General features: G+C 56.5%; 1 protein-coding gene across 3 annotated transcripts; it reads left to right on the plus strand.

Annotated features, from left to right (window-relative positions):
• Positions 1-77: 77 nt before the first annotated feature.
• On the plus strand, positions 78-22,274 carry STARD3 (StAR related lipid transfer domain containing 3). Of its 3 annotated transcripts, XM_037033237.1 has the most exons (16): positions 78-195; positions 3,989-4,061; positions 13,009-13,284; positions 16,124-16,201; positions 16,542-16,619; positions 16,737-16,790; positions 17,172-17,289; positions 17,499-17,597; positions 17,828-17,883; positions 18,240-18,332; positions 19,013-19,075; positions 19,246-19,341; positions 19,681-19,760; positions 19,853-19,957; positions 21,030-21,123; positions 21,565-22,274. In XM_037033237.1, the coding sequence occupies exons 3-16, from the start codon at positions 13,063-13,065 to the stop codon at positions 21,667-21,669; spliced, it is 1,341 nt and encodes a 446-aa protein (XP_036889132.1). In that variant the 5' UTR covers positions 78-195; positions 3,989-4,061; positions 13,009-13,062; the 3' UTR covers positions 21,670-22,274. The 3 variants fall into 3 exon arrangements, with proteins under 3 accessions (XP_036889132.1, XP_036889131.1, XP_036889134.1); XM_037033236.1 differs by lacking the exon at positions 3,989-4,061 and having other exon boundaries at positions 13,012-13,284; XM_037033239.1 differs by lacking the exons at positions 3,989-4,061; positions 13,009-13,284.
• Positions 22,275-22,484: the final 210 nt, after the last annotated feature.

Genomic DNA, 22,484 nt, shown 5'->3' on the forward strand with positions numbered 1-22,484 from the left:
GGGGCTTCGGGGCGGAGGCTGAGGCAAAGGGGCGGGGCTTACTTCCTAACGCACGTCCCTGTTCGCTCTCCGGGCGGATTCAGCGGCGGAAGTGGGGCCGCCGTAAGATCCCCTTCCGCTCGGAGGCGCTGCCGGGGCAGCGGAGCAGACTGCGGCTGAGGCAGAAGATTCCGGCCCATGGGTGACATGCAGCAGGTGGGTCCAGCAGAGGTCACAGGGACCAGGTAGTGCTACGAGGGTTGTGTTCTGCTAGCGGACCCCACCTTCTCGGCCCGTGTCCGTTCTTGGTTCCGTCCGACCCTTCCCACACCCGCCGCGTCCCAGGTTCCGCCCCCTTCCTCGGCTCCGCTTCTCTCTCTTACGCGCGGAGTAGGGGGGGTCTCTGACCTTCCGCGGCCCGCCCACCCGGGAGGGCGTCCGGAGTCGCCTTCTTGAGCCTGCATGTTCACTGTGAGGGGAGACGCGAGGGGGACGATATCTGGGTATTAAGGGGCAGGAGTTGGGGGTGGGGAAAGGTCAGGGTTTCCTAATGAGAAGAATACGGGTTTCGGTAGGTCTGCGTCTCATTGACATCCGGTCTCCTTCTACTTCCTTTGGAATGAGTTTCTAATTGACATAAAAAGGGCCTTTTAAAGAAGTTCTTAGAGGTGCATAACACCAGCGACACTCATTCCTAACTGACATAATTGACATCTGCCCTCCTATTTTTTTTGGAGGGGGGGTCCTCCGTGTCAGCTTCTCCTTTTTTTCTTTCTACTGCTCTAACAGTAGAAGTATTGTTTCACATTTTATTCTGTTCCCGCCCCGCACTCTGTACACTGAATCTGGATGGTCTCATCTATTCCCTGGGCTTCAGCTTTACACCATGTAAATTCCCAAAATGTGTCCAGCTCTACAACTTAAGCTCAGCCTCTTCCTGGAGCCCCAGACTTGCCTATCCAGCTACCTACCAATTGGACAGCTCCACTTCCACTGGAGCTCTCTGTGTTTGAACTTGAATAGGTCTCCCCCCCCCCCCCAGACTCATTCTGTCCTTGCCACACCCCATCCCAGAGAACAACCTGGGCATTATCTTAGAGTTTCTCTTCTCCCTCAATTCCCGCATCGAAAGGGAGACCTAGCTCAGCTAACTTCCTTCTTTTCTATTACCACCACCTTATTTATGTTTCTCACCAGATGACTACAGATGCTTCCCGCAACTTCTGATCCTGGCTGCCTGCACTCAGTCTCCAAACTGTAACTCTTGTGATCCTTTTAAAACTCAAGTATCATAGTGTCGCTGCCTTGCTTAAAACTCTTCGATGGCTTTCCATGACCTGTGGGAAAGGCTGAGTTCTAGTGCAGTTCACAGAGCTCTCTGTGATCTGAGTCTCCCATGGGCACCCTAAGGTGCAGTCTGATGGCACTGCAGGAAGCACTTGCCCACACTTCACTGTTTTGTTTCTATACCTCTGCACACACCAGCTCCTCTACCTAGAAAGGCCCTTCTCTTATCTGCCAGGCTACCTTCCACTTGTCTATCAGAGTGCTCTGCTCAGATCGCACTGGCTCTGGATCACCTTTCCCCCAACCCCCAAGGCTAACTGTTGCTCTTCTATTTCCCTGCAGCACCCTGTCCATAATAACACAGTGGCTGAAAATGCAGACTCCTGAATCAGGCTTTCTGGGTTCTGACATTGTTTTGTGACCTTGATGAAGTCAGCGCCTCTGTTTCCTAATTCGTAAAACAAAGATAGTCATGTGCTACCTTATAGAATTATTGTGAGGGTTAAGTGAAGTTATGTGTATATAGGGCTTAAAACAGTGAGCTCATGAGTGCTCAATAAATAAATGTTATTTATTCTTGTCCATATAAGAACAATGTAGAGCAGTGGTTTTAACTTTTAATTTCATAAGCTGCTTAAGGATGGCTGATGTGGTTTACTTATTCTGTCCCAGAGCCTTAAAGCCTGGCTTTTTGTCAGCAAGTAAAACGCTGTGGTGGAGGGCACCGGCTGCAGGATCTGGATTTATTGAGTGAGAATTTAAAAGTGAAAAAGAGCCCTGGCTTGTTTGGATTGAGTGCTGGCCTATGAACTAAAAGGTCCCTGGTTTGATTCCCAGTCAGGGTATATGCCTGGGTTGCAGGCCAGGTCCCCAGTTGGGGATGCTTAGAGGTAACCACACATTGATGTTTCTTTCCCTCTCTCCCTCCCTTCCCCTCTCTCTAAAAATAAATAAATAAAATCTTTAAAAAAAAATGAAAAAGACCCAGACCTGATGTCTGCTCAGTAAATGAATTTGGGAATGGATAAATGTTACATGACAAGCATTAATTCTAGAGAACTCTGGGCACCCAAGGCAGAGGAAGCCTGAGGATGGCTTCCCAGAATTGCTGACAATTAATAAGGAGGCCTTAGTGCAAGAGGATGAGTTTGCCGGAGGGAGGTGGGAACCGGTGGACTTAGAGAATGGAGAGCTAGATTCTCAGAACTGAGCTCTTGTTGGGGGGAGGGGCCTGAGGTGGGCAGGAGGGCAGAGGCAGCCTCCACTGCTGAGATTGGGGATTCCTTCCCTCACTTGGCTATGAGGAAGTGCCCTCTGCCTTAGGAGCCTGCAGGGACCATGCCCTGGGGTGGTCCATAGGCCTGGTACCAGGTGTTTAGGGGCAAGCCCCCTTGGGTGGGGTCAGCCTGTGGACTGAGTATGTGCAGAGGCTGGGCAGTTGCTCGTGCTGTTTTGCCTGTCTGGAATGCTCATCCTCCTTCCTCTAGGGATCAATGCATAGAATCTTCAAAGCCTAAGTCAGATGGCTCCTCCTCTGCACGGCTTTCCCAACGTCATCTACTCCAGCCTGGGTCTGATGCTCCTTTCTCTCAGAGCCCACAGTCCTTTTTGTTTGCTCCTCACTGACAGCATTGGTAGCACCGTTTATTGTTTATGTGTCAGCCTCCCTTACCAGACCAGGAGCTGCGGAGTGTCACCAGGGACTAGCACAGTGTTTGGCCCATTGTAGGCTCCAGCATATGTGTGCTGCATTGAATTGGGCTCCCTTCTAGGGGAGGAAGTTACAGGAGGGGGGACCCCCCAAAAACAGGAATTATCTTCTGGAGGGCAGGCTCCTTGTAGTACAGGCTTCCCCCATTAGGCGAGTGTTCGAGGAACCCATCTGTATTGGTGTACCAGCTGGTGTTGTTGTGAGAGGCTGCATTCAGCTTCAGTGAATTTTTTAAAATACTCTTTCAATGCACTTGCTCGTTTCATGATGGGTGGTTTACAAGTGCACCTGCCCACACTGCGTTGAGTGTTCAGCAGTTTTTTGTTGTTGGTTTTTTTTTAAGATTTTATATATTTATCTTTATAGGGGAAGGGAAGGAGAGAGGGAGACAAATACCAATGTATGGTTGCCTCTCGTGCATTTCCCACTGGGAACTGGCCCGCAACCCAGGCATGTGCCCTGACTAGGAATCGAACCTCGATCCTTTGGTTCACAGATCCCTGTTCAATCCACTGAGCTATACCAGCCAGGGCTGTTCAGCAGTTTTTGGTTTTTTTTTTAACCAAAAACGGCATGACTCCGGTGCCTTATCCTCCTTATTCACCTGATCCCAACCCAAGGAACTTTTTATTTTCTTTCCCTGGATGAAAAAAGTCCTTAAAGGGAAATGTTTTGCTGATGTGGAAAAGATTTAAAAAAAACAGCAACAGCAGAAGCACTAAAAGGCATCAAAATTGATGAGCTCAAAAACTGTTTTGAACAGTGGGAAAAATGTCTCAATAAGTGTTTTATATCAGATGGAGAGTACTTTGAAGGTGTCTGAATTTTAAACATGTTAGAATAAGTACACAATTTTTTTGTAAATAAATTCTGTTTGTGGGGATCCCCCCTCATAAGGGCAATAAATGGTATTGGAAAAAAACAATAAAATAAATTAAAAAATAGAAATAGATTGAGGTCTCCCACATTGAGACTTCTGCAGCTGAACCAAAAATCCTGTACATTTGACAGCTTATACTTGTTCGTTCCACTGAGTAGCAGAGATTATTGGCTCCATTTTACAGATGAAGAAGCTGAGATTTGACAGAAAAGGTCAAAGTCACTTAGCATCAACTTCAGAATCGTCTCCTGAGTGTAGGTCCACAGCTGTGTCCTGAAACTGCCTCAGAGTCCTAGTCCCCAAGGGACAGCTGCCACATCAGTGGGATAGGGGACAAGGAGACCATCCCATCTGACCAATTGTGTGCCCCAGTCGTGAACTTCTGGCTGGGAAGTGGCAGATCCTGGCTTTTGTCCTGTTGGGGCTGGCGCTGGGAGGAGTCTGAGCTGAACCACCCCCTAACACTACAGGGGACCTTCCCTTGAGTGGGCTGATGGGACTGAGATCTTTCCAGGAAGATGACTGGCCCTTTCCAGACTGACCTTGAGAATGCGATTTCATCAGCCCTAGGTTTTACTCAACAGCACGAAGGGGCGGGGCGGGGCCTGACTCGCCAGCCCCTGCATAGGCCAGGGTCATAAAATCACCGAGCTGGGGGCATCTTGACATTTAACGGCCTGGCATGTGGAACGGGTAGGAGGGCTGAGTGGATCTCGTTTTGTTAGGGTTTTCCACTGAACTGTACCATCAGGACTCCGGGCTGGGGAGGGGAGGGTGTACTGATGAATGTAGTTTCTGTTTTGGCTTGACTCTTCTCTTTCCATTTCCCCAGAAGGGAAGGAGAAGTGGAGCGTGGCTTCACAGTCCCATTTGTCACTGTTGCCACGTCTTCTCTTTGAACTCCTACTTGTCCAGGAAACTTCCTGAACCCTCTGTGAGTGGGGCAGAGTAGGGCCAGTCAGCCAACTGTGGCAAGGCTGATGGCATGGGCCGCTGAGCCTGGAATTACAGGCGAACCTTGTATGTGCCATCCTGGGTCAGCTGCCTGAGACCAGAGCCCATCCTTCCATCCAGCAGCCCAGATGGCACACTCAGTTTGGGCAAAGTGCCTTGTGCCAGACTTGCTTGGCCTAGGGCCCTGCCTCTAACACTGTACCCATAGCCCCTGATAGTAGTAATAGCTACTGTTAATTAGGCATAGGCATTTTGTGTGTTGTTTCTAATCCTTTCAATAGCTCTGTGCAGTGGGCACTGTACCGTTCCCATTGTATAGATGAGAAGACTGAGGTTCAGTGATTTGGTTCAAGGTTCAGAGAGAGTGATTTGGTCAAGGGCACACAGCCTGCTAAGGAATGGCCTTGGGTCTTTGACTTGTGTCCTGTTCCAGGGTGAGCATTACGGATCCATAGACCAGTAAACTTCCTGGACATGTACATGGCCAGGCAGTGCCACCTGGGCCTCAGGGGCTCGAAGAGAGATAGGACTTCAAGGCTCTAGGCTGTGTGTGAGGGAAATGCTGAGCCTGAGTGCTGAGATCTGGGGTCAGGGAAGCCTGGAGGGCAAGGGAGAACATTGCCCAGGAGGCGACATCCGAACTGTTCTTTTTGGTCAGAATTATTCCCCTGGGGGAGGAGGTCGGTCCAGCATGAGGGAGTGGGGGCGGGGCGGGGGAGGAGTAGAGATGCAGAAGGAAGACCAGCCATGCAGTGTCTTGGGAGCAGTCAGTGGTCAGGAACGTACTGGGAGAGGGACGTACTCCCCCATAGCAAGAGAGGAGTACTGGGGTCTTGCTGAATCCTTCCTCCTTGACCTTTGCTCTCCAAGGAGTCTAACTCACCTCCACTCCTCTCCCTGCAAGTCCAGGCTCAGGGAAGGGGAGGGAACAGCCACCTTGCCAGCCAGTGGAGGGCAGGGCAAGACGCCATCAGAGGACAGAATCCAGCTCCAGGTGAGGTGGTCTGGACCAGGCAGGGTGTGCCAGGGTGTGCATGTGCATGCGCCCAGGTAGGGCAGGGTGTAAGTGGTCCTTCAGCACATTTCCTGAAAACCTACTGTGAGCCTGGTGCTGTTCTGGGTGGTGGGCACGCAGCCGCGGGCAGAGCCCTGGGATTCCCTGCTCTCGTGAAGTTTGTGTTCCAGTGAGAGAAGACAGGCAGTGAGCACAGACTGCTAGTCACACGTGTCTGGGGTGGTGTGTGTTGTGGAGAGAGAAGAAGCAGGGTAAGTGGATGAAGGGTGGGGCTAAGTGGGGAGTTCAGGGAAGGCCTCTCCAAGGGGACATTTACAGAAACCAGAATGGGGGAAGGAAACTTTGCAGGGTCCTGGGGGAGGAGCTCTAGACAGAGGGCAGTAGATGCAAGGTCCCCGGGGTGGGAGCATGCTTGATATGTCCAAGGAACCAAGACGGACTGGTGTGGCTGCAGCAGAAGGTTCAGAGATGAGAGGGGCTTGGAGGCCAGGGTGGGCACTTTACACTGGATGAGCTGGGAGCCATTGGAGGTTTGGGGCACTGGGGAGGTGTGGTCTGCCTTTCCCCAGATTTCTCTGGTTGCCTTGTTCAGAATAGACTTAGGACACGGGCAGGAGGTAGGAAGCAGTGGTGAGTGAAAGAGGAGGCCTCAGGCAGGGCGTGGTGGTGGTAGTGGTAAGCAGGGGGCAGGTGCTGGCTGGATTTTGAAAGAAGAGCCAACAGGATTTGCTGAGAGCTTGGATGTGGAAGATAGGACCCTGGGCTCTTCACGGGCCCTGGCCGGGTTGCCATTAGCCTCTTTGGGGTCTTTTAACACCCACTCGCTCCCTGGCCAGCAGATGCTCTAGAGGCAGCAGCTACATTTGGGTTTGGGGGTCACAGTCCAGCCCAGAGGGAAGCCTGCGTACTGCTTGGGATCAGCTCTGCCCCATCCTGGCTGGGAGAGTGGGCGGGCCCCTCCTCGTCTCCACAGCCCCTGGTCGTCGGGGGTGCGACGTGTAAAGCAGAGGGTGTCTGCAGACTGCCACACAGGCCAGGCCAGTGCGTTTGTTTCTTCTGTGTGGGCCTGTCTGGGCTGCTCTGCTCCCTCCCTGAACCGGCTCCTGCTCAGGCCAGCCAGAGGCAGGACCCGGCCACCGCTGACCTCTTCCACACCCAGAGCCTCTGCCTGTCTGTGGATTAGCCGTTAACCTGGGCATGCACAGGGGCAGCCAGACCCAGAAAGCTCCAGCCCAGGCCTGAAGTCATCGCTCAGAGACAGCCAGAGCTCAGGACTGTGTCTTCCTTCCCCAGAGAAGAGTCAGGGATGTCACGCTAGCTGCCCCTTACTCGGCGATCACCTTGGGTCAGACCTGTTCTCGGCCATTCTTTGAAGCCATCGGTCCTTCTGATGCCTGTTAGGAGTACGTGCTGCTGCCATCCTGAGTTTACAGGGAAGAAGACTGAGGCACGAGAAATTCAGTTGCTAGGAAGATGAGAGTCCAGGGTTTGAACCTTCTGGCTTGGAGTCTGATTTTTCCTCAGCCTCACCGATTCCCCCTGATTTGTGCTGAGTTAGCAACCTCAGGAGGAAGCCCCTAAAGCAGTTTGGGGATGCAGAGCAGGGAGGTGTCATGGGCCTGTATGCACTGTCCCCTCACTCCAGGAGGAGGTTTGGAGGAGCTGTACTGCCCCAGTGTGGGTTGTTTCTGGACAGAGATGAGACTTGTCCCCTACCCCAGGGCCACAGAGCACAGCTCTGGGGCCCATCCCTGCGGAGGAGGCTGGGGGCGTGAAGGGTGAGGAGACTCAGAAGAGACTCAGTGGTGCATGTCCGTTAACCGCTCACTCCAGTGCCAGGCACTGTTCTGTGTGCTTCCCGTGCGTTGCTCTCTTTTCTGACGGCCCAGACAGCCCGGGATCGAGACAGGTGTCCCCAACTTCCTGATGTAGCTTTTGAGGCTTACACAGTGAGTAAGAGGCATTGTTCAAATTGTTGACCTTGGCCAATTCCTGGCCAAGAGCTACAGGCAACTGGGTGTCATGCTACAGAGCGATGGCTTGAGCTTCTAGCCTGGGGGTGACTGAGGCTTGGCAAGGACCCCTCTGTACCCCTGACACATAAGAACTGTGGAAATCGGGACCTGGGGGGTTGGGCAGGAGCGGGGCACCAGTGGTCACAGATCAATCCTAGCACTCTTCCTGAGGGCCTGTGCAGGGAGCCAGGACAGCCCCCCACTTCCTGCCCCCACCCACCACATGGGAGTTCACCTTTGCCTCCTAGGCTATCTTGGCCTTTTTTAAAAAGATTTTGTTTATTCATTTTTAGAGAGAGGGGAAGAGAAGAAGAGAAACATCAATGTGTGGTTGCTTCCCACGTGCCCTGTACTAGGGACCTGACCCACAACCCAGGCATGCGCCCTGAGAATCGAACCGGCGACCCCTTGGTTCTCAGCCCGTGCTCATTCCACTGAGCTACACCTGTGTCTTGGCCCTTTCTATACAGAGGTGAGGGAGCCTGACCTGAAGGCACAGAGAGCTTGCTCTGGGTCACCCAGCAGCTGAATTATAAAGCTCAGGTTTTACTTTTTGGGATGATTTATCACACATCACTGTAGTGTAATTAGCCCCCCCACACACACACACACTTAATGTCCCTTTTACCTAAACAGCCTTGCCAACTACATGCTCCGTCTCAAAGCACCTGCTGTTATAGATGTCAGCCCTGGGAGGGAGCAATTGTTGTTGCTTTTTTTTATTGGAAAATAAAAAAATAAACAATTACTGTTTTAACCATCTTGAAATGTACAGTTCTGTGGCATTAAGTACAGCAGATCCTCAGATAAACATTGTGGTTCAGTATCGTTTCATTGTAACGTGGCCGTAGGAACTTAACTCTTGTTTGTATCAATTAGCCTGTGGTGAAGTTAGTTTCATTATGCTCAGTTTCCCTTAAAGCACAGAACCTGTCAAGGATGCTAAGTGGGGACTTACTGTATTTTGTTGTTGCCTTTATTATTTATTATTATTTTATTTATTTATTTTTAAGATTTTATTTATTTTTATTTTTTAGAGAGGGTAAGGGTGAGAGAGAAACATCAACATGTGGCTGCCTCTTGTGCACCCCCTACTGGGGACCTGGCCCGCAACCCAGGCATGTGCCCCAGACTGGGAATTGAACTGGAGACCCTTTGATTCACAGGCCAGCATTCAACCACTGAGCTACACTGGCCAAGGCAATTGTTGTGTTTATGTAATGTGACTGTAGAAACCAAATCTCAGAGTAGTGATATTTGCCCCAGATCACACAGCTAGTTAAGGGCTGACTGAGATTTGAACCCTGATTTTGAACCCTGATTTCTCTTCCCGGGATAGCCGCTGCCTGCTGCTGTGAATGCTGGACCCCACCCGAAGCTCCTGCTGCAGCTGGGGGCTGGGAGAGGGTGTCAGGCCCTTTGCTTAGCTTCCCACTGTTCCCAGACCTGACTTGCCTCTTCCTCCCCACTCCGCTTTCCCTTTCAGCCTACGACGATAAAACCTCCAATTTATTTCCTGCCTCCCTCCTTCCTCCTCTCCCTAAGCCTTAGCAGCTTAGCTTCTGCAAACATGTCGAACGTCAAGTCTGCCTCCAGCCCAGGTGGACAACTTCACTTCACAACACACATGCCATCCCCCTCCCAACACCTCTGAAGGCACCTGGCGGGGGCTGGTGGCAGCAGGCAGTGGGCTGGAGGGAGGTGTGCTCTTGGGGGCTGGGCAGCCTCAGCCTCCAGCCTCACAGCACTCAGCCTGCCTGCCCTTCATCAGGAGGGTGGGCAGGGTGGCACGGGCCACGCCCAGCTGTTCTGAAGTGCTTCGGGAACTGCTACGGGCAGTTCCAGGCCAAAACGGCTTTCACCTCTTAGACCGACAGGTGGTCTAAGGGTGCTCAGAGGCCTTTCGAAGTCATCTGAGTGAGCGTGGGACCCCATCGTTTACGGAAAGTCTAAAAGTCTGACCGGCAGGGCTCTCTGTGACCACGTGCTGGGGCAGGGCCTGAAACAGTCCTGTTTTATCTAGTTTATATAGTGAGGTTACAAGTAAGGTTTTCTTTTCTTTTCTTATGTTTAGTTTATCTTGCTTAAAAAAGGGGGTTTTTTAAAAACCACTGACTTTTTTCCTTGATGAGAAGGACTTGCCCGGAAGTCACCCGAGATCAGTGGCTGCCCAGAGATGGGGCTCAGGCCTTGGCTCCCGACTGGTGCTCATTCCGCTACCAGCTCTCGCTTGTGTGAACTCTGAGCTGCTTTCATGGGGGAAGGAGATACAGAAACCCCTCCCCCGACTCTGGCCAGCCCCTTGCTGCTGCATTTGGCTCCCCGCTCACCCTGGCGTCTGCAGCTCCCAGGCTTCCCAACACCTCTGCTCTCAGCCCCTATCTGTGTCTCTCGCTTCATCAGGGATGTCTGGGTGTGAGTGTCAGTGCTGTTGCCACTCTGAGTGTGTTTCACACCCAAGCTGCTGCCACCCAAGTCCTTTCCCCGGGGAGAGAGGGAGAGAGCCAGTGGGAAAGACAGACAGACACAGACTGGGAGTAGGGAAGCCCGAGAGCTCTGCAGCGAGACAGGGGTGTTGGGGAGAGAGGCAGGATGAGGGCAGACAGAGAGGACAAGGAGGGAGGAACACGAGAAAAAACTGGAGAAGGGGGGAGGCTGGTCTGATGGGGGTGGAGAAGACTGAGAGGCGAGAGAGGTGGGGAGGAGCACCCAGAGAAGGGTGACAGCACATGGGCAAGGAGGGGGCGACAGAGACACAGAAAAGACAGAAAGGTGGTTTGCGAGAAACACAGGAAAGGGGAGAGTTGGAGACAGGTCTGGCAGAAGACAGGAGGGCTATTAGAGACCAGGAAATGTCACCTGCCCTTGAGCCGCAGCCCTGTCACAGTGAGCGATGTGCCGAGCCTGCAGCCTGGCGCCAGGTTCAGCTGATGGATGTGGGGGGTCCCGTTGCCAGCGGCCTGTCACATCCCTCCTCTGACGGCCTCCTTCAGAGCTGGGCTCAGCTTTCCTTCCGTGCCCTCCAGATGAGCTTCTGATGGGGACCCCGGGAGCATGGCACTGGGGGGCAGCCTTGGGCCCGTGCCTGTGCACAGGCAGAGGGCTGGGTGAGCTGCCTTGCTGGCCACAAACTAGGGGCTTGTTGTGGACCCAGTAGATGGAAAGGACTGTGGCGGGTGGTAGATACTGCGAAGTTTGGAGGAAACAGCAAACCAGGGGGACACTGGGCGGGTCTTGCCTTCCCAGGGTCAGGGACAAACATCGAGGGCTCCTATTCTGCTGGCCCCCAATTCTGTCTCTTGGTGCTGGCTGGTGAGAGGTCTCAGGGAGACTCTTGACCGGGTCCTAGAAGTTCAGGCCCCACCACACTGAGTCCGCCCCTCTCTGGCTCTGGGCTGAACCTTTCCCCCACCCAGGAGACAGGGCCTGTTAGGGCACCTTGCAGCAAATCGGTGGAGCCAAAATCTTAGGCCTGGGGGTGGCAAGGGCTGTGCCCCAGGGAGGGAGTGCCCTGAGGCCCCTTTGCTCTCTGGCATTTGTGAGAATTTTAGCTTCATAGTTGCTCAGGCAGTTAAGTCCATCCACCTCTGAGCCTCGGCGGTCTTACCTGTAGAATAGGAAGAACCATGCTGCCCTGTGTGGGCATGAGTCAAGGCCATGGCCACAGTGTCCTATGGGCAGTGGAGCTCTGGGCCAGCCTTGGGTAGTGGCCGGTTCTTATTCTCTTAAGGGTGTGCCCTGGTCCTCTCTGCCGCGTGGCATGTTGCTGAGGGTCAGGAGACCCTCTGGATCATCCGTTTATTCAGTAATCAATTATTAAGCACTTTCTAGGAGTCAGGCATTGGCCTAGGCCCTGGGAGACAGCAGCGCCTGAGTCAGGTAAGGGCCCTGCACCCATGGAGTGTGCAGAACAATAAATGAGACCATTTCATAGTGAAGAGTCCACTGAAGAACGTGTATACATGACACTGAGACTGGGGACTGGTGGGCGGGAGGCTCTGAGGAGAGGGCTTTTTTTAAAAATTGGTTTTAGAGAAAGGAAGGGAGAGAAAGAGAAAAACTTCCATTTGTTCCACTTTCATGTGCATTCATTGGTCGCTGCTTGTATGTGCCCCAACCAGGGATGGAACCTGCAACCTTGGCGCATGGGATGAAGCTCTAACTAACTGAGCTACCCAGTCAGGGTGGGAGGGCTTTCCCGTTGCTATTTGGGAGAGCTGGGAGGAACATGCGACGTGGCGGCGGCAGCAGCAGCAGCAGGAGGAAAGAGCTATGTCCGGGGTCCCCGAGGGAGGACCAGGCTGCTGCATTAAGGGACCTGAAAGAAGGCCAGGGTGGCGGTGGCAGTGAGATGGGGAGGCCTCCTGAAATGAGCGTGGCAGAACTGCACCCCCAGGGCCTGGACCACAAGGGCCCGTGGGGTGGGCACTTCTGTTCTAGGACTGGCCAGAGCCTCGGGGGGGCTGTTGGTGGGGAATGCTCACCCTGGCAGTTGTGCGGCGCAGAGGCCGTCTGGGGGTGAGAGAGGCCTCCTGGGGACGGCCACTAGGAGCACGTTAGAGTGTCCAGTTTAGGGACATGGCGGTCAGGCCTCAGGAGGGGCGGTGGAAGTGGAGCTAGAGAGAAGGGACCAAGATGTCCACCCACTGTCCCAGCTGTCCCAGCACAGGGCACTGAGAGACTCTGCTCCAGGAAGTCCCTCCCAGTTGCCATGGATGGGGGTGGGGTGGGAGGGTAGGGCTGGCTACTGGGAGGGAATGTGGCTTTGTGCTGGGAAAACAAAGAACAGAGCTGGGGCCCGTCTTCTCCTGGGGGTGGAGGCGGGCAAGAGGCTGTTGACAGGAGCAGAGGCTGAACCACAGGGCTGGGCTTGGCTGGAGCAGGCTGCGTGTCCAGGCACTGGGGAGGACCCCAGGGCCCCCAAACTGGGCTTTGCAGGGGATGGTGAGGAAGGAAGACAGTGAGAGGGATGCTCAAATCCTCCAGCCGGGCATTTGGGCCACTGGAAGGAACTGGGACTGTGGGGTTGGGAGCCGGTGTGGGGCGGATGCATTTGGCAGTGAATGGGGTCTTGGGGCAGGCCTGTGTGTGGAGGAACGAAGGGGGTTAACTGGACCTTTAGGACCCTCACATGCTTGAGGTGACCCAGCCACCCCACCTCGGCCCCCAGCTGTGCTGCTGAGGCCCCACCCTCCCTGCCTTGAGGTGGGGGCCCACCAGGATGAACAAGGTGTCCAGGGATCTGGCCTGTGACTTGGAGCGCAGTCTGCCTGCCGTGGCCTCCCTCAGCTCATCGCTGTCCCACAAGCAGAGCCTCTCGTCACACTTCCTCCTGCCACCTCCCGAGAAGCGCCAGGCCATCTCTGATGTCCGCCGCACCTTCTGTCTCTTTGTCACCTTCGACCTGCTCTTCATCTCCCTGCTCTGGATCATCGAGCTGAACGTGAGTGGGTTCAAGGGAGGCCACGGGCCAAGCTGTGTTGAGGGGGACACCTGGGCCTCAGTCACTCCGTCTGCCACATGGGAGGGTGACATGAAGCCGGGGCAGAGCAGCTCAGAGGGGTTGAGCCGTTTGTCTCAGGTCTCTCAGCAAGGCTGGAGGCAGGCTTCGAACCTGCTTCTTGCTCCAGAGTTTATGCTCGATTTCTGTGAGAGGAGGAGAGATCCCAGCCAGCCCTGGTTGAACTGTTGAAATCTTTGTCTGTTCTCTGGCTTCATTCATTCATTCAGCCAACATTTTTTAAAAAGATTTTATTTATTTATCTTTAGAGGGGAAGGGAAGGAGAGAAGGAAAGAAACATCAATGTATGGTTGCCTCTAGCAAGTCCCCTGCCAGAAACTGGCCTGCAACCCAGGCATGTGCCCTGACTGGGAATCGAACCGCGAACATGTGGTTCACAGGCCCACGCTCAGTCCACTGAGCTACACCAGCCAGGGCTCAGCCAACATTTCTTGAGCCACTGCTGTGTCCCAGGTGCTGTGCTAAAAGCAGAGGGTACAGTGGGGAGCGCACCGGTGGAAAAACTCCAGTTCTCAGTGTCTCCCAGCTCGCCCTGCCCATTTTGGGCACTCCTCCGGTGGCTGCGCCCCCTCCCGGTGCGGCCTCAGGGTCTGGTGAGATGTCACCCGGCAGCCCGGAGACAAGCTGCCTCTCGGTGCAGGGCTGGCAGCCCTCTCCCTTGTGGCGCTTGGCCAGCTGGTGGTAGGGCCCGATCTCTAGGTGCCGCCAGGGCAAAGTGGGACCTGACCACTGGGGCAGGAGCTGGGCATCCACACTCGGCCCTATCCCAGCCCCTCCTTTGCGTCAGCTGCGTCCTCAGCAAGGGACTCGGCCTCTCTGAGCCTCCCTTCGTTTTCCTTCTGTAAAGTGGGTCAGCATTCTGGAGGGCAGATGCCCTTCCTCCAGATCTCAAGCTCGGGTGACAGGAAAACGATGACTTTGTTGAGAGACGCGAGGAGGTTAGAGGAGGGGCAGGCCTAGGGGTGAAGAGGTGAGTTTGGTTCTGGATGTGCTGAGCTGGAGGGCGGCTAGGGTTCTGCGGGCAACTGTCTTTTGTGCACAGTGATGGGTTGGCACTTTCCACAAGGTAGAGCCACAGCCACAGGGGACTTCAGGGACCATCGTACCGATGAAAACAAGGGCCCAGCGAGGTTCAGAGCTGTCCAGAGAGCTTCCAGGGTCTTAGTGTTCCTCCTTGGGAGGGTCCTAGCCAGCGTCAAAGGAAGCACTCTTACCAACATTGTTCATTCAGTGCGTATTTCCTTGCCAGAAGAGAGTTGAAAATATTTTGATAATTTTATTTTTGAAATTATCTGGCTGTATTGGCTGTGGTAACTCCGAAGTCACCCTGCACATTTGGGAATTCTTGCAAAGTGAGAAAACCTAACCTCCAAATTGTTTTTAGATGCAATGAAAAATTTTAGAATGTTGGACTTGGCAATTAGTAGAGTTAATGTAATGTTTCACTTGGTGGACACTTAAAGTTGTATCAGCGTTCAATGTTTGTGGCTTTATTTCCGTAGTTTGGAGCCCGCATGGTTTTAGTTCTCTTGACAGCCTGCGCGTGGCCTGGTGGCTGTGAGGGCCCCTGCAGGTTGTAAGGCCTCGCTGCCCAGCACCGGCAGCGCGGGGACTGGAGCCCGGCTGTCGTGAGTCTGGTGCAGTCGCTGCAGACAGGTGCCCGGGCAGGGGCGAGTGCCCTGTGAAGGGGAAGGTGGAGGAAAGCTGTCACAGACAGTGACTGGGAGGGAGGAGCTGGGGAGCCCAAGAGGAAGTGGTCCGAGGAGGGAGGGGTGGGCCTGCGTGGGGTGGAGTGTCAGGCCAGGGCAGGGAGCGTTGAACATTGCAGGGCTCAGGATGGTCCTAATGCTGAGGCATGTGGCTGGGATGTGCTGGGCGTCCTAGCATCGGTGGCCAGGGAGGGTGCAGGAGGAGCTGTCCAGACTTCTAGCTCCCTACCTCAGCATCAGAAGCACCAGGACGCTTTGTGAAGACTCCCCATGCTCAGCTCGCCCTAGGACTCATGAGACTCAGTGGCCTGAACATCTGTATCTTTAACTGCTCCCCCCCCACCCCGAGTATCTGCCAGAGATTAGAAGCCCAGTCTGGGTTGTTGTGGAGGATCTTTCCCCCGGGCTGCAGCCGCGGCCCCCACCCAGGCGCCCTCTCTGCCTGGCCAGGGTCTCCGAGGTCCCACTGAAAGTGCGTGGGCGGTTCTGGCAGGGACAGGCCACGAAGAGCCTGCTCGCTCGCCACGCCATCCTCCCCAGCAGCGTGATGGATTTTGCCCATTAAGCACAAACCTAATCAATTGATTTGCCACCTGGGGCTCCGTCTGACACCACTGCCTACCCCAGGCCCTCATCACCCCACATGGCTGGCTGACTGGGAAGATGGAGCACTGAAGTGCGGGGGGAGATGAGATTATGTGAGGCAGGCTCCCAGCACCCTGTCTGCCAGCCCTACCTGCTGGCGTAGGGCCCAGTCCCCGCCCTGCATGGCCCTGAGGCCCTGCCGGTGCAGCCCTGCCCTTGATCATCAGTGGTGGAGTCCTGCTTGCCTGGGCTGCTCGGATCCTGGGAGGGGTGGTGTTGGGGTTAGGGTCCCAGGCCCCTCGCTGAACTCCCCTGGTGCTCCGAGACCCCCTGTGGGTGGTGGCTCAGCTCCTACAGCCTCGCTGCCAGGCCCCACCCTGCCCCTGCCTCCTACCCATTCCGGGAGGAGAGGAGCAGCCCAGGGACTGGGCTCTGCCTGTAGAGCCATTCGTATCTTCCTCTTCCAGACGAACACGGGTATTCGGAAGAACTTGGAGCAGGAGATCATCCACTACAACTTCAAAACTTCCTTCTTTGACATCTTTGTGAGTGACCGTGGGGTCCTGGGAGCAGAGGGAGCAGGATGTGACCCTGGCCAGACTCTGCTTTCGGCAGCGCACATCCCCACCTGGTCGGGCAACCCTCAGTTTTGAAAAAGTGAGGTCCCACCAGCAGAGAGCCCCCAGTGGGAGGGGGGTGACAAAGCCTGGGTCCAAGATGGTCACATCCAAACGGTCCCCAGAGAACCCTGACTCAGCTCTTCTCTCGCAGAGCATGCACACCCACGTGGAGGGAACCTGGGGGAGCAGGTCCGAAGGGGGAGGGGAGCCTTCCGCAGGGGTGGGGACTGTGGCTTGCCTGTGACAGCCTCCCCACTGCCCCCAGGCCCTGGCCTTCTTCCGCTTCTCCGGGCTGCTCCTGGGCTATGCGGTGCTGCGGCTCCAGCACTGGTGGGTGATTGCGGTAAGACGCCACGCGCCCGGCAGCCTGGGGTGGGCCAGGCTGGTGCAAGGGGTCGGCTGGAGGACTCACTCCCCAGCTTCTGTTTTCCCTCTCTCCTTCCTCCCTTCCCCTGGGCAGGTTACCACGCTGGTGTCCAGCGCCTTCCTCATTGTCAAGGTCATCCTCTCTGAGGTCAGTAGCTCAGGGACTGGGTGGTCCGTGGGCATCTGGCCTGAGGGACGGGCTTCTCCTAAAAAGGGACTGTTGCTCTGATTCTGGGTGTCCGGGTTGGGGTTTGGGGCATCCTCTCTGATATTCCAAGGAGTCATCTTCACTGCCCCCTCCCCCACGTGCCCCTCTGCGACCCCGAGGACAGGATGTCCCTCCTGCAGCCTCACCTCAGTTTGCCCTGCTGCAGGACTCCTCACTCCTCCCAGAGGCGTGTGCTGCAGGGGGTCCTTAGGCTGCTAGTATCAGAGCTGGGTCCACGCCAGAGTTAGTAGCCCCAGGAGGAGGCTCTGCTCTAGTTTGGGGTGCCCCCCTGCTATGGAACTCAGCCACCTCTCTCCACAGCTGCTCAACAAAGGGGCATTTGGCTACCTGCTCCCCATTGTCTCCTTTGTCCTCGCCTGGTTGGAGACCTGGTTCCTTGACTTCAAAGTTCTACCCCAGGAGGCCGAGGAGGAGCGATGTGAGTGCCATGGGTAAGGGGGGCGGTGAGGGTCATCCCAGCCCCAAGAGAGGATGGTTTTGGGCACAAGAGCCGGTTCCGAGCCGCCTTGCCAACCTGAGTAACTTCCAGGAGCCCAAGAGTGAGCAGGGGGTGGGGGGCAGGGGGGACCACAGGCTGCCCGACTGTCCTTGGTCTGGAACGACGGCTGCCCCGGTCTCCTCTCCCAGGGCGTCTTGCTGCCCAGGCCGCTGTCGCCCAGGGGCCCCTACTCTTCTCTGGAGCTCTGTCCGAGGGCCAGTTCTATTCGCCCCCAGAATCCTTTGCAGGTGAGGGCTGGTGTTTGGGGGATGTTCCTTCAGGGAGGGGCTTTTCGAGGAGCGGGGTAGGCTGGGTCTGTTCCTGCTGTTCCTTCTGTGGTCTCCCTGGGGAAAGCCAGCAGCCCTCTCCCGCACACACGTCTCTCCCCACACCACATCCCGCGTTTGTGTCGGACCCCGTGACCTCCCCACGCTCTCCCCCACCTCTTCCCACTGTCACCTGTGTGTGTTCTCTGCAGGGTCTGACAATGAATCAGATGAAGAACTTGTTGGGAAGAAAAGCTTCTCAGCCCAGGTACGGGGCGGCCTGCCCACCCCCCACCTTAGGAGCAGGCCCCCCAGAGAAGGGCCAGTGCCGGGCTCAGCCAGGGTGGGCAGGAGCTTCCCAGGAGAGGGTGGACCCCAGCGGCTGGAATGCCTGTCAGTGCCATTTTGAGTGTCAGCCCCCCGACTGATGGGCCCACTGCCTGCCTCTGGCTGGGGATCCTGTGCGGAGTAGCCGCAGCCCCAGCGCCTGGCCCCAGCGCCCCTTAGGGCCTGACTCGGTCGGGCTTCCATGAGAGCTGTGTCGAGTGTCTAGAGAAAGGACAGCCAGGAGCACAGTGCGGTGCCAGCCCCAGGCCGACCCCTCCTGCCTCCATCCCCGGCCAGGAGCGGGAGTATATCCGCCAGGGGAAGGAGGCCATGGCCGTGGTGGACCAGATCTTGGCCCAGGAGGAGAACTGGAAATTCGAGAAGAATAACGTAAGAAACCTCTCTCTCACTTGACCCGCCCACGTGTGTTGGGAGTTTTTCCTCCCTTTTCTGAGGCCAGAGAAATGAGCCTGAGGATTACAGGGGCTGGAACCATATCCCAGCCCCAGGAGAGGGGGTTGGGCCCTGGGGGGGGGGGCTCTCAGTGGGAGGTCGGGCTGGACTGGATGTTTCCACTGCCCCTCCTCCTTGCTCCCCGCCCCCCACCAACCCCCCTCCCCCCCCTCCCTGCTGCTTTGCTTCCTAGGCTTTGCTTTGAAGGGAAAGCCAGGCATCTACCCTGTGTTTGGTGTTTTGTTTCATCAAGATCAAAACAACATTATCTGAAAAGATGGCAGAGAGCTTGGAAAACAGGGAGACGTTCCCGTCCCTTTCTCTGGCCAGTTCCCCTGGCAGCCTGTGTCGGCCTTCAGACATGGCCCTTCGTGGCTGTAGCCACAGCTGTGCCTCTGTATTTAACTTGATGGCAAAAGCCTTTCTCTCCTGGTTGTTGGACATTTGTCAGAACCAATGTTTTTTAACAGCTGCTCCAGTGTCCCCAGACTCCATTTTTCTGCCCTGAGCCATTTAAATACCTAAAAGTACCTGTCACCCGTTCCTGAGCCACCAGCCCACGCCCCAAGCCCTCCCCCCTCTGCCCACCTCCCTGCCACCCTCTGTTCCTCCCACAGGAATATGGGGACACTGTATATACCATGGAGGTTCCCTTTCATGGCAAGACATTCATCCTGAAGGTGAGTGAGGGGACTGGGTGTTCTGGAGTGTCCTGGAGCCTCCTGCCCCGTCTGGGACTTGACATAGGGACTGAGGGGTCCTCTGTCAGGATTCTCCCCACCAGAGGGACAGGCGGGGGGCCCGGGCACAGCGGCCCCACCCAGCACCTGCCTGCCCTGCCCTGCCCCAGGCCTTCCTGCCGTGTCCTGCGGAGCTGGTGTACCAGGAGGTGATCCTGCAGCCCGAGAGGATGGTGCTGTGGAACAAGACAGTGACCGCCTGCCAGGTGAGCCTAGCCAGGAGGCCCGGCCATCTCTCAGGACAGAGACCAAGTGACATGGCAGGTCAGGGCAGTGATGCCCTAGCATGACCACTTACCCCAGGGGACCTGAGTCACGTCATTGAGTTCTTCTGTGCCTCAGGTTCCCCATCTGTAAAATGGGGTGATGGCACCAGTTTCTCCAAGAGGGGTAGGGAAAATGGACAGGGCACCTGGCTGGGGCCCCACGAATGGGAGTGGCTGTTCGTGAAGGGACCCAAGCGTTGTGCAGGCTGGGCTGCGGGTTTCCCCGGGGCTCGTTTCTCCCAGGGTGGCTGCACTCACGTCTGCCCTAACGGCCCGCAGATCCTGCATCGAGTGGAAGACAACACCCTCGTTTCCTATGACGTGTCTGCAGGGGCTGCGGGTGGTGTGGTCTCCCCGCGGTGAGTAGCACCATACCCTTTCTCTCAGGCAGGCCTCCTGCCCCCTCGTCTTGGGCCTGGCACCCCCTGGGCCTAACCCTCCCCCCTCCCAGGGACTTTGTGAATGTCCGGCGCATCGAGCGACGCAAAGACAAATACCTGTCATCGGGCATCGCCACCACCCACTGTGCCAAGCCCCCAACGCACAAATACGTCAGGTGAGCCTGGCCTTGCCCAGGGTCATCCCAGCCAGCCCTTTCCCAGGTGGCGCTGAGGACAGGGCAGGGTACAGTATGTGCAGCTGAGGACTGTCTCCTGCTGAGGCCGCCTTCCTGTCCCCTGTCCCACTGGGCTTTGCCCTTCCCGACCCCTAATCCTGCTAATCGGCTGCTCTGTGTGCTGGAGACTGGGGGAATAATGTCTGGACCCACGCCACCCACCCTGGAGGGCAGCCCCAGGGCTAGACTGGGGGTAGAGCCGGCCTCCAGTGACCCGACCAGGAGACTCAAGTCCCTGTCCCCCTCCTCTCCCTGTCCCTCCTGGAGCGCTCGAAAGTCCTGCCAGAGGAAGAGGAATTATAGTCTTCCTGCCGCCTTTTCCAGGCACCCTGCTGTTCTCCATCTGTCTAATCCTAGGCTTCAGTGTGGCGGGCGGCCTCCTCCCAGATACCCCGCCCTTTCCCTTCCTTCCTGCGGTTTGCAAGGGGCACTGTTCTTTGGGTATCAGGCTGGGTTCTGGTCTCGGCACCACCAGACTTGCTGGGTGACAGGCAAGCTCATTTCCTCTCCAGGTGCCAACTTCCTTATCTACAGACTGGGCTTCAGAATGCTCAGTGATGCCCTGGGCAATTAAATGAGTCAGGATGTGAACCACACAGCCTCCTGAAAGCTCCTGAAAGGCCGCCCCCTCCTGGAGGCCGCCAGCACTGCACTGCCTCCTGAGCTGGGCAGGCAGAAGTGCCTGCCGGGCCCTGCCCCTCACAGCTGGAGTTGACCTTGACTCTCTGGACAGAGGAGTTGAGGGCTGGGAGGGCGGTGCGCCCCCGGGTGTGTGTGCACGAGTGCTGCAGGGGTGTAAACTCCCCAGGGAGTGTTGGAGCCTCTGTGGTGGGGGTGGGGATGCGAACTGCAGCCCCTGGCACACCGGTTCCTGGCCCTGCTCAGACAGGAGGGCAGTTGCTAGACCAGCAGCTCCCTTCTCTTTCCCACCCATATCCAAGATGGGCCAGGAATGGGGGGTGGCGGCGAGTCAGGCTCCAGTGTCACCCCAGTGGTGCCCCTCTCTCTGCAGGGGAGAGAACGGTCCTGGGGGCTTCATTGTGCTCAAGTCAGCCTGTAACCCCCGTGTCTGCACCTTCATCTGGATCCTTAACACAGATCTCAGGGTGAGGGCGCTGAGGCTGCAGGGCAGGCTCGGGGAGGAGGGAGCTCTGCCGGGTGTTGTTGGGGGCCCCGACTCTGTTCAGAGCCTCCCTTACTCTCCACCTCCTTTCTTGCCCTCAATTTTGGGGCAGGATCCACATGGTTTTGGTGCCCTCAGTTACCAGAGGGCTTGTGCCTCTCCTTTCATACCTCTGACGCCTGAGGCCCTGAGGAGGGGCGGCTGGCTGCCAACCTAGCCCCTCCCGGGTCTGTTTGTGTGCCCGATGCCAAGGCCTGGGCACAGCATGTTCCTCCTGCCAGAGGTGGGGCAGAGGGCGTCCCAGGCTGCACTGCAGAGCTGCACCTGCACCGTGGCCCAGTGCGCTCCCTTTGGCTGCCCCATGTTGAGGGAGGAGCCCCTGCTGAGGGCAGGCCCTCCTGGAGCTAACTCCCGCCTCCCCCAGGGCCGCCTGCCCCGGTACCTTATCCACCAGAGCCTCGCGGCCACCATGTTCGAGTTTGCCTTCCACCTTCGGCAGCGCGTCGGAGAAATGGGAGCCCGAGCATGAACACGCCCCCTCGCCACCCTGCCGGCCAGGGTTCTGGCGCCACAGCCACCAGAGCCAGAGGAGGGCCCAGGGGCTGCCCACAGAGGACCTGGCCTCCTGGAGCATGAGGAAGAAGTTTCCCCGCACGGCAGCCCCCTGGCTGCAGGCTGCACTGTGCCTGGATCGACGGCCCTGAGCAGGTTGTGGGCTCTGCCGCTGGGACAAGTGGGGTCCACCCTGCCGTGTGTGCAGGGCGTCCCTGCCTCCTGGGAGAGGAGATCCGCTGTCCCCTGCTGAGCCAGGGGCAGGATCTGGAACTCGAGCCTCAGACTTGATGGGGGAGGCCAGGACCCTGGGCAGGATGGAGGCCAGACAGCCTGTCACCGGTGTTACAGTGCAGGAGCCCCTTCGTCTGCCTGCTCACTCTTCATGGTTTTGGGGATTATTTAAAGGGTCTGGGACCATTGTCCCCATGTATTTGTCGGGGAGCGGGTGGCAGATGGGCATGGTGGATGCTGGCGGTGAACCTCTGCCTCTCCCAGCTTCTCTCCCTCCCCTTGGGGCCTCCTTGGGCACTTTTGTAATTTGAGCCAATTAATAACATGAACTCAAGAGAAAAAAAGCAACCCCTCCAGCCTGGCCTCTTGAGGGGAGGGCTGGGGAGCACCTCAAAGGTGGGGCAGGAGTGAGCCACCACCCTGCACTGAGGCCAGGTACCTGACCTGTCCTTTCACTCCCCGGAGCCAGTGAGAACTCCGTTCCTGCCACAACCTGCCCTCCCAACACACACACTTTCCTGAATGGTCCCACTGGGCAGATGACTGGTTAGAGAGAAA

The sequence above is a fragment of the Sturnira hondurensis genome, unplaced genomic scaffold (assembly GCF_014824575.4).
Source record: "Sturnira hondurensis isolate 20B ecotype Veracruz unplaced genomic scaffold, ASM1482457v3 Scaffold0021632, whole genome shotgun sequence".
NCBI classification, from domain to species: Eukaryota; Metazoa; Chordata; class Mammalia; order Chiroptera; family Phyllostomidae; genus Sturnira; species Sturnira hondurensis.

Excerpts from the sequence above, each read along its gene's own strand:
- STARD3 (XM_037033237.1), top strand. The coding sequence starts at position 13,063 with ATGAACAAGGTGTCCAGGGATCTGGCCTGTGACTTGGAGCGCAGTCTG. Across the intron at positions 13,285-16,123 it reads TCTGGATCATCGAGCTGAAC|ACGAACACGGGTATTCGGAA; the intron begins GTGAGTGGGTTC and ends TTCCTCTTCCAG. Across the intron at positions 16,202-16,541 it reads CTTCCTTCTTTGACATCTTT|GCCCTGGCCTTCTTCCGCTT; the intron begins GTGAGTGACCGT and ends CACTGCCCCCAG.